The sequence below is a fragment of the Zosterops lateralis genome (genome assembly GCF_965231275.1).
Source record: "Zosterops lateralis genome assembly, chromosome: Z".
NCBI lineage: Eukaryota > Metazoa > Chordata > Aves > Passeriformes > Zosteropidae > Zosterops > Zosterops lateralis.
In genome coordinates, this window is record NC_139800.1 from 48,408,292 (window position 1) to 48,421,359 (window position 13,068).

Genomic DNA, 13,068 nt, shown 5'->3' on the forward strand with positions numbered 1-13,068 from the left:
TTTGGTACATGGAACTTACTTGAATTTACACTGACAACTAACAATATTGACTTCAGCTGTCCAGCAGCATTACAGTCTAAATACAATGTCTCCCAGGGCCTCAAAGTGCTCAGCTCCTTTTCCTTACTTTCCGCATGCTTACAACATATCAATTACATCAGCTAGGGCAACTTCACTTCAGTGTACCTCTCACCTTCTCCAAACTCATCTTGGTGGATTTGCTTCTCAGTAATTGGTTCAAAATCCCTTGTCATCATGATGAGTGTCTGCTCACCTGTAAGGCAGATATTAAATACAATATTGGTAATGGTATCTGCAGCAAATAAAAAGTCAAGTGTTCTCCTGTGTGCTCCTAAAGTTCTGTCATGGACCTGACTATAGAAAACATGGTACTAGAGAGAACATATCCTTCAAAACATGTAACCTCAAACTGAAACAGAACACTTCCAAGTTTTTCTCCTCAAAAATATGCTTCTTGGCCTAACCTTAAGTTTTTTATCCCTTCCAAGCAGGTACCTGGTTCCTTATCTCTTGAGATATGAAGGACAAGAAGCAACTGGGAAGAGTCACCCTAGATTTTTTTAAGAGGAAATGATACCATCCTGATAACCTCCTACAGTGAGATGACCAGCTTGTGGATATGGGGAGAAGAATGGAGTTCACTTATCTTGACTCTAATAGAGGCTTTTGAAGCTGTGTGCCACATCATCATCACAGACAAACCTATGAAGCATGGGATAGATAAAAGGAGAGTGAAAACCAGCTGAACTGCCAAGCTCAAAAGCGTGCTAGCACTGTAGGTAAGTGCAGCTCGAGGTCAGTCACTGGTGTGCTCCTGGACACTAAGGGCAATGATTAACATCTTCCTTAATGGTCTGGAGCATGGGACCGTCAGCAAGTTTGTAGATGACACAGAACTGGGAGAAGCAGCAGGTACAGCAGAAGGTTGTGCTGCTGTCCACAGGGACCCTGTCACGTAGGCAAAATGGGCTGTACAGAACCTCATAAAGCTCAACCAAAAAAAAGTCATGTCTTGCATATGGAAAATAATAACCTCAGGCACTAAGACGGACTGAGTACCAAGTGGCTGGAGAGCAGCTTGACAAAAAAACATAAACTATGTTTCCTGAGGCACCAAGTTGAACTAGCCAGCAGTATTTCCTGCTGCACAGGTGGACAAGAGCATCCTGGCTGCATTAGGAGTGCTGCCAGCAGGTTGTGGGAGGTGATCTTGCTCCTCTGCTCAGTGCTAGTGATATACATGGAATGCTGACTGAATTTTTGGGCTTCCTAGTACAAGACAAGGACATACCGGAATGAGTCTTGCAAAGGGTCATGATTAAGGGCTTGAAAAATCGGTCACACAAGAGGAGGCTGAGACAAACCAGACTGCTCTGGAGAAAAGGCTCCAAGGGAATCTCATGAGTGTATGTAAATATTATTATGTGGGAGGTGGGGTACAGTAAAGAAGACATGGCCACATTCTTTGTAGTGCAGAGGGACAGCACAAGAGGCAACAGGCACAAACTAAAATATAGAAAATTTAAAGTCTAAGAAAAGTTGTTTTTTTTTACTCTGAGGGTGGTTACAAATAGAAACAGGATGCCCACAAGGATTGTGGGGGTCTCAAACCTAACGGGACACAATCCCCCACAACTTGCTCTAGGTAACACACTTCGAGCAAGGTGGTTGGAACAGAGGCTCTCCAGAATTTCCTTTCAGTCTCAAGCACTCTATGGTTCTGTTTTGTCTGAGGCTAATTTTATTTTCTAGGTGAGTGATAACAGTAGTTAATTAGGGCCTGTGACACACATATTTCCTACCAAAGGTTGAGAAACAGTTTTTGTTACTAAGAAGTCAAATGGTGATATAAAGAAGTCTTTATGCTTTTGAAGCAAGATCAAATGTACTCCCTGGGAAGATTTTAAGGACTAAAAACTCTTCCACAAAGCAGCTTTTTGGGCCTAACCAATTTCTGCTTGGATCTTTGAAGCACCTTATGAATCATGAAATGAAATACAATCTATAGGATCTGGTAGAGTTTTTTCCATTTTAAGCCCTAGTCCAATTTTGTAACTTGTTCTTCCTCTCACTCAATTTTAGTTATGTTTGATGCTTTGGCCATAGAGAGTTTCACTCCTACAGGCAGAAAGCTTAGAAGCTGTTATTGATACCTGTTGCAAGCAAAACAAGCTCTTGGTCGGGACTCCAGCTCATGACAGTCAGACCACTGTCCACACTTCCAACACATTCCACCTGCAAGACCAAAATAAGATCACAGGAACATGAGTGCAGCACTATCCCAACACAAAAGCAAACATCCCCAAGGCAAAGAAAATTGCCTCCTACTGAAAAAAGTCAAAAGTCTAACTCCCCACTTTGTGTTGAATAAAACAAAAGAAACATTTCTGACTAAAAATGGTTCCAGAATGTTTATGAATGAGAGCCCAGGTAATGTAGAGTCTAGCACATTCTACCATACACAGTTTTAGAAAGAGCTTTATGCTGCAACTCTCAGTCTTACGTCAGCACATACTGTGTCAATACTAATATGGTCTGATAGGCCCTGTGATTATATTGGTAAACATTCTTTAGTAACAAAACACAGACATAATGATTCTTACCTGGAGAATTTCACCAGGTAAACTTAAATTCTGACCAGCCTGCTGAACTTGACAGCTGTATAAACCTGTACCAATGTCAAAGTTTATGGAAAATTGGGCTAGTTTTACCGGGCCGTTATGAGCAAATACTAGCAGTAGGCAGAGAACTTTTGTTATGCATGGTTACCCTGATTTGCAAAAGGCATGGAACAGAACGGGAAACACACCACTTGTTGCTGTGATAAATAGCAAGATGATGCCATTCAAGGAATTAGGCTTGGGTGTTAAAATCTTTTCAGGTAAGAAAAGTGAGATTGGGCAGAAGTCAACAGAGTGACTATCACTCACACAGAGAGGGTTTCAGAATAAGCAAAGGAATCTTCCAGACCTCTTTTTGGTGCCCAGACCGCAGACCTGGTGCACCAAAAGAAGACTGGAAAGTACAGCAAAAAGCCAGAAAAGTAACCCAAAACCCCATAAAAGAAAGAATCGGAAGTTAAACCAGTTCCCTGACACATCTATCACTGTAAAAAAAGTCTCCTGTATCACAAGCTCTGTAAAGTTCTATTCCCTTATGACATGTTCTAAGTTGCAATACAGGACATATTTTTCAGATACAGCTGACTGCGTACTTAAGTGGAATCTGCAAATCAAGTGCAAACATGAGCCAAAACAGACAAGCTGCAAATAACCACAATTTTACAGCTAACCCAGACAGACCACTATCATCTCATGCCCACTTAAACACGCATTGTTGGATTGGTATTGTGGGAGCTGATTCAGATTTCAGAGGATGCTGTCCTGTTAAGTGTCTTGCTGAAGATGCTACAAATCTGACACTGAGGAAGGAAGAGAAAGCAAGTATCTCAGATTCTGCTACATCCTAAGTTATGTCAACATGTATCAACTGATAACAAAATGGTAGCTACACTGTAATTATGAACGGATTACTTTATTCTTTACCTGGTCTCAGCAATATCCTGTTTCTGTAAAACTCTCCAGCAGATCCTTCGCTGCTGGGAGCCCACTGAGCAAACTTAGAGGCTGTGGACAGGCAAGCCATCATTTCAATTCCAGTTCTTTTACAGAGTATATATTCTGTCTTTAGTCATTCTCAAAGCTACCACAAAAATCAGCTTGTCTGTCCAGCGAACAGAGACTAGCCACAGCTCAGTATGCAACGAGCATACAATTGACCCCTAAAGAAATTGTGTTACTCTTTCCTCTGAATTTCCTCAGTACTGTTGAGTTTTTCCTGCCACATTACCTGTTTCGTACTCAGATTGCACAGCAGGATGTCTCCAGCTGCTGTAGCAATACACACACTCTCCTGCTCTGGAAGATCTTCAACACCCACGACGCAGCCACTTCCATCTTCAGGCAAGAACTCTGTCAGGGCAACTTCTCTTGACACCTTCATACAGAAAGGCCAATGGCTTACTAATTATACATCACTTCACTGAGATTTTAGCAGAGTAAGAACCATAGGTATATTTCATCCTACTGCAGTTACACAAAGCATTACACAGTTACAGAAAGCATTTAGAAAAAAGACAACTTGCAAGTACTTATCTCTACTTATCCACAGGAAACCGTGAAGATCCTCTTATGGCAAAAATGATAGAATAAAACGAGAGAACGCATTTATGGAAACAAACAATACACAACTTCCAATTTGCCCTGCTAATCATCTTTTAATATCCTTTCCATACTTCACCGCAGTATCAACACTAACAGGTGTATGGGCAGTGTTAAAAGTGTCCCACTGCTCTTAAGGAGGTATGCAGACTTCTAGACACAGCATAAAACAATTTCTAAGGAAAACAATTTGGATGGTTAAGGTATAGCAATCTCTAAAAATTAAACCCTTGGAAAGGTCCAAAGGTCTTTTGACAGTTAATTTCAGAACTGAACGTACAGAAGGAATTAGATGCCTCAGAGTTGCACAGTGAGAAGAAAGCAACCCAGCTCTAGCTCTAACCCAGGAATTCATGACTCAATAATATTTTATTACTTTAGTGGTGTGTTGGGGGCTTTTTTCCCCCTAGTGCAAAGTTCCAAAAGCTTCCTCTTGTACTCTTCACTATTTCTTTGCCTGTTTGGTTCTGTTTTGTGAACCTGTCCAGATGTAACTGTTCGCCTGGTCGTGCTTAAGACTAAACCACGCGAATGACACGCGTCTAACACAGCCACGCTCTTAAAAAGGCAGATTTAATATTTTAGAAGCACAAAAAGCCTCTTCAGCCACCAAGATCAGAGTGCAGCGGCTTCCATGGCACCATGAAACAGCAGCAAGCGGCGGCGGGGAACGGCGGGGGGGTCCAAGAACGCGGGGACAGCGCTGCGAAGCGGGAACCGCACCAGGAGACTGGCGACTTCCCGGCGAGCTCCCGCTGGCGGAGACGCAAACGCTTCAATTCAGCTTTGCAACCAAAGCCGACCCCAACGCGCCGGCGAGCACCAAACCCTGTCCCGCAGCCGCGGCTCTCACCGAGTCCCCGGCGGGGCGCAGTTCCACCAGCCCGTACTGGGAGCACACGAGAACCGCGCCGGGCTCGGCGCTGAGGCAGAAGCACTGCGGGGTGCCTGTGGCGGCGGCGGAGCGGCACCCGCCGGCCCGCAGCAGGCGGAGGTTCCTCATGGCGGAGGCCGGGCGGCGGCGGAGGGCTGACGGCACCAGCCCCTCACGGCGCCGCCATGTCGCGCAGGGCGGGCGGGCGGGCGCAGGCGCCGTGCGCGGGGTCGCTCCCCAGGGCGGAGCGCGGCCTCTCCTGCCCCTCCGGGAGCCGGGCGGGGGCTGCCAGCGGCCGCGGTTGGGGCGGCAGATCCGGCACTGCGAGTCCTCAGCAGCTCAGCTCCCTGAGAGCCTGCCCAAATAACAGAATCACCGAGTTTGGAGGAGAGTGTACGGTCACCCAATCCAACCGTCCACCCAGCACTGCCACTGTAACCCTTAAAACACATCTCCAGATCCAGATGCTTAAACAAAGGGATGGGGACTCCACCGCCTCCCAGAGAAACCTATTCCAGTGCCTGACCACCGTGACAGTGATAATTTTTTTTTTCTAATATCTGCTCTGAATCTCCCGTGTCTCAGATGAAGGTCATTCCCTCTTCTTGTCTCACTGCAGGCACGGTAGGAGAGAGTGAGCCCTGTTACAGTTCTGCCTGCTTTATCTCTGCCAAGGTCAGGAAAAGACACGGGAAATGTAGAGTCAAGTTTGGTCTTGGTTGTTTATTATATCTTGTCTATTTACAGTATTTAAGTCTCATGAAGTGTGAGCTCCAACTTGCCTGTTAAAGAAACGAGACAAAATGGAGACCTTCTAACTCCTACCAAGGCTGTTTGAGAGATAATTACCCAATACCAAAGTGACACCTCTATTATTTATGCTTTTGACCCAATAATGACCGTTTGAGGTCCACAATGCAGACATCTTTCACCCATTAGAGAAAACCACCCAAATCCATAAAGAAGGAAGAAGGTGGTGAAGAAGAAGAATCCAGACAACACCCTGAATTGTCCATCTTGGCCCAGACACATTACTGTATACCAAACCCCTAAACCTAAGTTTTCACCCTGTGAGATCACACCCCACCACTCTAAATACACCCCCACAACCCCCGTGCCACCACACAATCTCGGAAGCGTGTTCCAAGGCCTCAAGTCAAATGTGATGCCTGCCTGAGGGTCAGCCACCCCTCAGCTCAAAAAGCCTGAAATTTTCAGCCTCTGGGGTTCCAACATCTCCCCCTCCTGTTTGAACTATGAAAACTGCTTTTCTGCTTTGTTTGTCTTGACTTACCACTCCCTAGAGTGGTAGAAGGTAGAAAGAAATGTCCTTGACCAAAGATTGATCTTTTCTCGTAATAGCTAAATTTAACACAAAAAAAATCATGTTTACGGAATTAATGATGTCCAATTCTTCAGGTTCAAAAGATGCCTTGGGAAGATGAGGAATTCACTAGTCTCATCCATCTTCTGGCATGTTAATTAAACAAGTGGAAAATGTATTTTCTAGGACTGTACAGGAAAGACATATGATATCTAAATCTGATGCACTAGCTAAAGTCTCCTAGATTTTTTTTTAGGTTGTCTAACTAGCAAATTTGCACTATTAAAAGCAAGAAAGCAAAAAACATAAGCATAACATTTGATAGGACCCCATATTACCTTTAAACTATCATCTAACAAAGGAATTCTGCAATATCACTGATCCCCAAATTTTTCTTCAGTTGGTTGGCAAGTCAGTTGCATTGCTAAAGGCAAACAAAACAAGATGTGAACATGATATCTGATTTACCTTCATGACTTTCCTTTGGTTAATTTTTGATTTGAGTAATATTCTTTTTCACTCTGAATTTTCAAGCAAATCATTTAGAAGACTCTTTTTTTTTTCTTCTTTTTTTTTTTTTTTTTTTCTTCTTCTTTTTTTCTTTTTTTCTTTTTTTTTTTTCCCCAAATTTGTTCTGGAAGCACCCAAAGATATTGTTTTGTTTGCATTGAACTCCACATATTTGAATCTCTTTTGATTCTCTCAAAAGTTCTCTTCTACATTCCTCCCTAAGAGCAGGAAGATGGGGACTGTCTTCTTCTTTGTGACCCACTGTAACTAAAAATTCAATGGCTTTGTGCTTTTTTGGGGATTCTAAATCATAACATGATGTACACCACGCCTATGCCAATAGAGCTCTACCATACTGACAATTCCCACACTTTGTGCATTGACACAAAACCCAAGGTTCACAGTTCTTGCATATGGGACAAGAGATGCCATCAGCCACAGTCTCAGTGCAGTCCACATCTGCGTGCTTGCTTCTTCACTCTTAGAATTGTCAGAGTTTCTGTGCTTGAGATGACTTCACATTGGTTGCAGGAATTCACTTGGGTTCTGTGTCTGCAGAAACAGAAGCAAGCTCTTTGCCACAGGTTTATAGAGAGAGTGTACCTTGATGGGAAAATGCATAACTCTTGCTAAAACTGAAAACAATTAGGAAAAAAATTCAAATACAACAACTAAGAATATTTCAGATGACAAACAGAATTAATGACTGTTAACAATAACACATGTGAAGTTGCCAATTCACACTGTGCCCCTGGGGGCAGCAATTCTGGGTCACTGGGGAAGCGGCAGATGGTCCTGCATGATGAGTCTGATTGTGGTTCCCTACATGTTGTGTGCCTTGAGAGATTTTGTGCTGATGAGTCATCGCCACTAGCTGTGTCGTAGCGTGTTGGCATGCCGTGCTCTTCTTGGAGTTACCTGGGTGAGGTAGAGGTCTTCATCTACGTCCATTTTGGAACGACACTGATTTGCAAAGTGCTTCCCTTTCCTGCATCTTGGGCAAAGACTCGATGCTTCTGTATTTCCTGCAGTTTGTGGGCAATACTTTTTAATATGTCCAAATTTCCCACACTTCAAACATGGTCTTTTGGAGAGTTCTGCTGCCGTAACTCCCGCAGAGTTGTCTTGTTGATCTGCAGTTTCCTGATGTTTTCCAAATTGTTCTCCCATGATGTTTGCTTGGATCGCTGCTACATTTGCAGAAGTAGCTATTTTGCTACAAACTTCTATCATTTGAGACAAAGTTGTTTGTGCACTAGGTAAGGCATGAATAACACACTTGAATCCTTCATTGGCATCTGCAGAAGCTAGGCCTCGAATCAAATGTGGTTGTGCTACTTCATCACTGCATTGCCTCTCAACTGCTTGAGTGAGGCAATCTATGAACGAGGTGAATGGTTCATTTACTCCTTGCTTTACTTTCGTGTAGCTGCCCTCTGGAGCTCCTGCAGGTTGAATTTCCATGATGACTCTTTGAGCTGTTTCTTTGATATCTGTGAGCACATCTCAAGGCAAACCCACAGCTTGATCTTTGGGTTTATCGTGAGGTGGATCACCTGCTCATTGAGCTAATAAAAGGGCTGCATTTGGGCCTCTAGCATAAGATTCTCGCAGCGTGATGAGAATTCTTCTCCATTTAACTTCCCATAATATCTATTGAGAGTCTGTTAAAATTGTAGTGCAATATTTGCAATCATAAGGCACTAACTCATAAGTACCAAAGATGCCTTTCAAAAGTTGTTTAAAGTACAAAGAATCCAAGCCACTCTCTTTAAGTGCTTCTCTCAGGTCTTTAATTACATTGTGTGTCAGTGGTATCCATCTGGGATTTGTATTTTGTGGACCAAATCTCACTGGCATGGCCATTATCTGTGTTGATGCCATGTCGAGATTTCCTTTTGCATTATTATTTGAAATTACTCTTGTAACAGGATAGTATGGAACTAATTGTCTGTATTTTGTAAATTTGTATCTTGCAGAAATGCGCCTCTTTCAAACTTCATTGTTGTTTGCTTTCCTTCTCCTCCTGCTATGTGTAGAGCGGGTGGCTGTATGTGCTGTATATTATGTTAGAAGTATGGGACGGTGTAACAATAGCAGCCAGTGGTGGCGCCGCAGCGGGAGGTTGAACGCCTCGTTGACAGTAAAATGGCGCTGGCGGAAACACCTTAGCGCTGTTCCGGGAAGTGCCTGGTGCGCCGCCATCTTGCCCCACGGCAAAAGTACATGTGACACCGCCATCTTATTGTACGGCAAAGGGGTCAGCACGCCGCCATTTTGTGGAGCATAAGGTTCCTGCACACAGTCCCTGCGCTGGACTGACAGGTCCCGTAGGAACTCTTGCGGAATTGTACGTGATTGAATGCCCAAAGGGAGTGGTTATCGGAATTGCCGAAACTCCTGGGGGAATCCAGAGCTCTGGAAACCCCTGCGCCATACTCTGGGGATCTGCCGGCATTTGCATGAAGGCGGATGGCCGCACGTAGCCCCACGCCGCGGCTCTCGGCGCTAAGAGAGCTGCCGCCTGCACGTCCCGAGTCAGAGTTTAAAACCTCTAGTTCGTGCCATCCCTGTCTTCCCGCAAGCCCTTCCTGCTCCGGCCTTGTCCTGCCTGGGCCTGAGGAGTAGCTGAAGCCGTAGCTGTGTTTTTAAACTTGAGAGCGGATTCTGCAGAGCAGCCGCTCCCACTTCCTGTTTTGCCGTACGCCGTTTCCGCGCTGCTCGCAGTGCCCACGGGGGGCCCGCCCGCCCGCTCTGTCTGAGCCGCTGCGGAGCCGCTCGGGCCGCCTCGGCCTGCGGGGCTGTTCCGCCCAGTTCACGTTGTGCTGCCTCGCCGGGCTCGTGTGAGGGCACTGCACCATCCATTTCACCCCCTGTGCTTTGTTCATGCAGCACGGCTCCTATCGCTCTGCGCCCTGGAGACGATCCATTCACCGCGGGCTGCGGGCCTTGGGAACTTGGCGTTATTGCGGCGGTAGTGCGTGCAGACTGCAGCGGCTGCGCGGTTTGCGTAGGTTGCGAGATTTGCGTTGTAGCCGCTTTTCGAGCACGGAGGCGTTCACCTGGTCCCGTACTGTTCCCCGGACCGTTCGGTGGAATTTCCTGGGGTCCTCTGTCTGCGAGCAAAGCCTCCAAAAGTTTAGGGGATCCCTTAATATCTGAGGCTGTCCCCACTTGTGGCTGGGTATCCATCAGTGAACTTTTCAGTGACAGTGACTCTGCCGATACTAATGGGACAGAGGGAGCCGCCCCCCTTCCCTCCTCTCTCCGCCGTGCGGGCCCAGTGTAACTGGAGTGATTCTGTGCTTCACTTCTGTTGGAAACGGATTCATAGACAACTCTACAGACAGGGAAAAGTTCCGCAGCCTTGCCGTTCCTAAGAGTAACTTCATTATAAAGCCTTAGCTGACAGAATCCCACAGAAATAGATTAAAAACACTTCTGCATCTGCCCTTGGAAATTGTTCTTGTACCCAGCATAGGATGTCTCTCAACTGGTCTTTTGAGACAGAAACCGGGTGTTTTTAATCATGGACCTTAGCTTGTCCATTGCTTCTGTGTCTTGGACATTAAGTTTCCCATATTTACACTCTGGATTAACTCTGAAGTTGTATTTGAAGAAAAAAGGAGTTGCTACCTGACTTTACTGCCAGTTTCTTTTCCTCAGTCTCCAGTGTTCTCATAGCCAACCAACCTGCAGATACAAGTTCCTGGATCTGAGCTGTTTCTTTTCCCTGGGGATAGTTTTCACTTTTTTTTTTTTTCTCTCAGCTTTTCTGCTGTCAGCCTTTCCGCTGTTTTTCCTTCAGGGAGTCCTGACCTGGTGCTAGCAGGGGTTTTTCCTCACACAGGATGCACCAGTTGTTACAGTTCTGCCTGCTTTATCTCTGCCAAGGTCAGGAAAAGACACGGGAAATGTAGAGTCAAGTTTGGTCTTGGTTGTTTATTATATCTTGTCTATTTACAGTATTTACAGTCTCATGAAGTGTGAGCTCCAACTTGCCTGTTAAAGAAACGAGACAAAATGGAGACCTTCTAACTCCTACCAAGGCTGTTTGAGAGATAATTACCCAATACCAAAGTGACACCTCTATTATTTATGCTTTTGACCCAATAATGACCGTTTGAGGTCCGCAATGCAGACATCTTTCACCCAATTAGAGAAAACCACCCAAATCCATGAAAAAGAAGGAAGAAGGTGGTGAAGAAGAAGAATCCAGACAACACCCTGAATTGTCCATCTTGGCCCAAACGCATTACTGTATACCAAACCCCTAAACCTAAGTTTTCACCCTGTGAGATCACACCCCACCACTCTAAATACACCCCCACAACCCCCGTGCCACCACACAATCTCGGAAGCGTGTTCCAAGGCCTCAAGTCAAATGCGATGCCTGCCTGAGGGTCAGCCACTCCTCAGCTCAAAAAGCCTGAAATTTTCAGCCTCTGGGGTTCCAACAGACCCCCACATCCTTTCAGACTGACCCCACACCCTCCTTTCAGGGAGTTTTGGAGGGCGATGGAGTCACCCCCTGAGCCTCCTCTTCTGGAGACTAAACCCCAGCTCCTTCAACCATTTCTCATAAGACACTTTGTTTTCTGATCCTTTTGTGGTCCTTGTTCCCTTCTGTGGACACACTCCAGCACAGCAATGTCCTTTTTAAAGTGAGGGGCCCAGAATTGGACACAGCACTTGATGTGCAGCCTTCCCAGTGTCAGTGGGAGCAGGATGATTCCTCTGGGGCCATTTGGGCACTAACCAGCTGAAGAGCTCCAGCTGAGACTACTAAGGCACTTACATGCCAGTCTTCACATAGGTTAGTGCTGCCCTGATGGCATTGCTTCTGTCACACTCTGCCACCTCCCTCCAGGCTGGCTGAGAGGGAGAAGATGGTTACTTCAGCCTTCAGGGGGAAGGTGGACTTCATGCAATCACAGTTATACCCTTCACATTTCCCCCTTTTCCTAGTGGAGCTAGACTCCAATCAGTCAGTACTGATGATGTTTAAGAAAGACAAGGAGCTACTGGAGAAGATCCAGTGGAGTAGACAAAGATGATTTGGGGCCTGGAGCCTGGAGGAGAGACTGTGAGAGCTGGGCCTGTTTAGTTCAGAGAAGACTGAGAGTCGATCTCATCAATACATACAAATATTTCAAAGGCAGGTGCCAAAAGGATGGTGCCAGATTCTTTTCAGTGATGCCCAGTGACAGGATGAGGAGCAATAGCCATAAACTAAAATACGAGAACTTTCACTTCAGCATGAGGAAGAACTCATTTATGTTGAAGTTGGCAGAGCATTGGAACAGGATTCCCAGGGAGGTTGTAGAGTTTCACTCACTGGAGACATTAAAATCCTACCTCAACACATTCTGCTCCAGGTTACCCCTGGCAGAGAGGGTACCTTACCCTCTTGGCAGAGAGGATTGGATTAGATGGTCTCCAGAGATCCCTTCTGACCCTAACAATTCTCTGATTCTGTGTGATTCTGTGATCCAGTCTAATGGCCAAATACGAAGAAAAGACAAATTTGAGGCAAATTGTTTTTGTCTATGGCAATCTGTAAATTTAGCATGCTGTAATCAGCTTAATGTGCTCTACAGTTTGGCAGTTTAGGGCAGTGGAAAGATGGGCCAATAGACACCTGGACAGGTTCGCTTTTTGCTGCACTTGGTAAAGTCAGTGATAAAACTCAGCAAAACTTGCTAAACTCAGAGAGGGATTTTTTGAGACCAGTGGAAAAGGCACAGCTATCACTTCACTGCACATGAGGAAAATCAAAGCCATCCAGACTCCTTATTCTTGGAATAAAGGCATAAGAAGTGCCTTCCCAGGCCAGTACAGCACCTGCCAAGACCAGGTAGGCAGAAAGGCAGCTGTCAGAGAGCATGTGACCCTGGCTGTGCTGTGTATCTTGTCCTCTGTGTCCCCAGGACCTGCACGGCTTAATTAGGGCGGTCTGACACCCCTATTCTTTGCAGTATCTTTTCCAGAGGCTTTTTCCTTTGGCATAACTTGATGTTATCAGTCTCCAGTGTCCCAAGTCACTAGTTTACCACTGTTCTTACCCTGTGAAATGTGCTTGACCGAGCTGAGTTGCCCCAGCTGACTGCACAGCCGCG

The 13,068-nt window shown here is 45.6% G+C and overlaps 1 protein-coding gene across 1 annotated transcript in view; it reads right to left on the minus strand.

The window, feature by feature from the left end:
* Nucleotides 1-5,189, minus strand: part of ELP1 (elongator acetyltransferase complex subunit 1) — a 31,645-nt gene extending 26,456 nt beyond the window's left edge. Inside the window, exons 1-4 of the mRNA XM_083884219.1 lie at nt 5,095-5,189; nt 3,871-4,017; nt 2,175-2,256; nt 194-274 (exon numbers count right to left, since the gene is read on the minus strand). Of these exons, the coding sequence (XP_083740345.1) occupies nt 194-274; nt 2,175-2,217 (124 nt within the window). The 5' untranslated portion in view covers nt 2,218-2,256; nt 3,871-4,017; nt 5,095-5,189. The remainder of the gene's footprint in view (nt 1-193; nt 275-2,174; nt 2,257-3,870; nt 4,018-5,094) is intronic.
* Nucleotides 5,190-13,068: the final 7,879 nt, after the last annotated feature.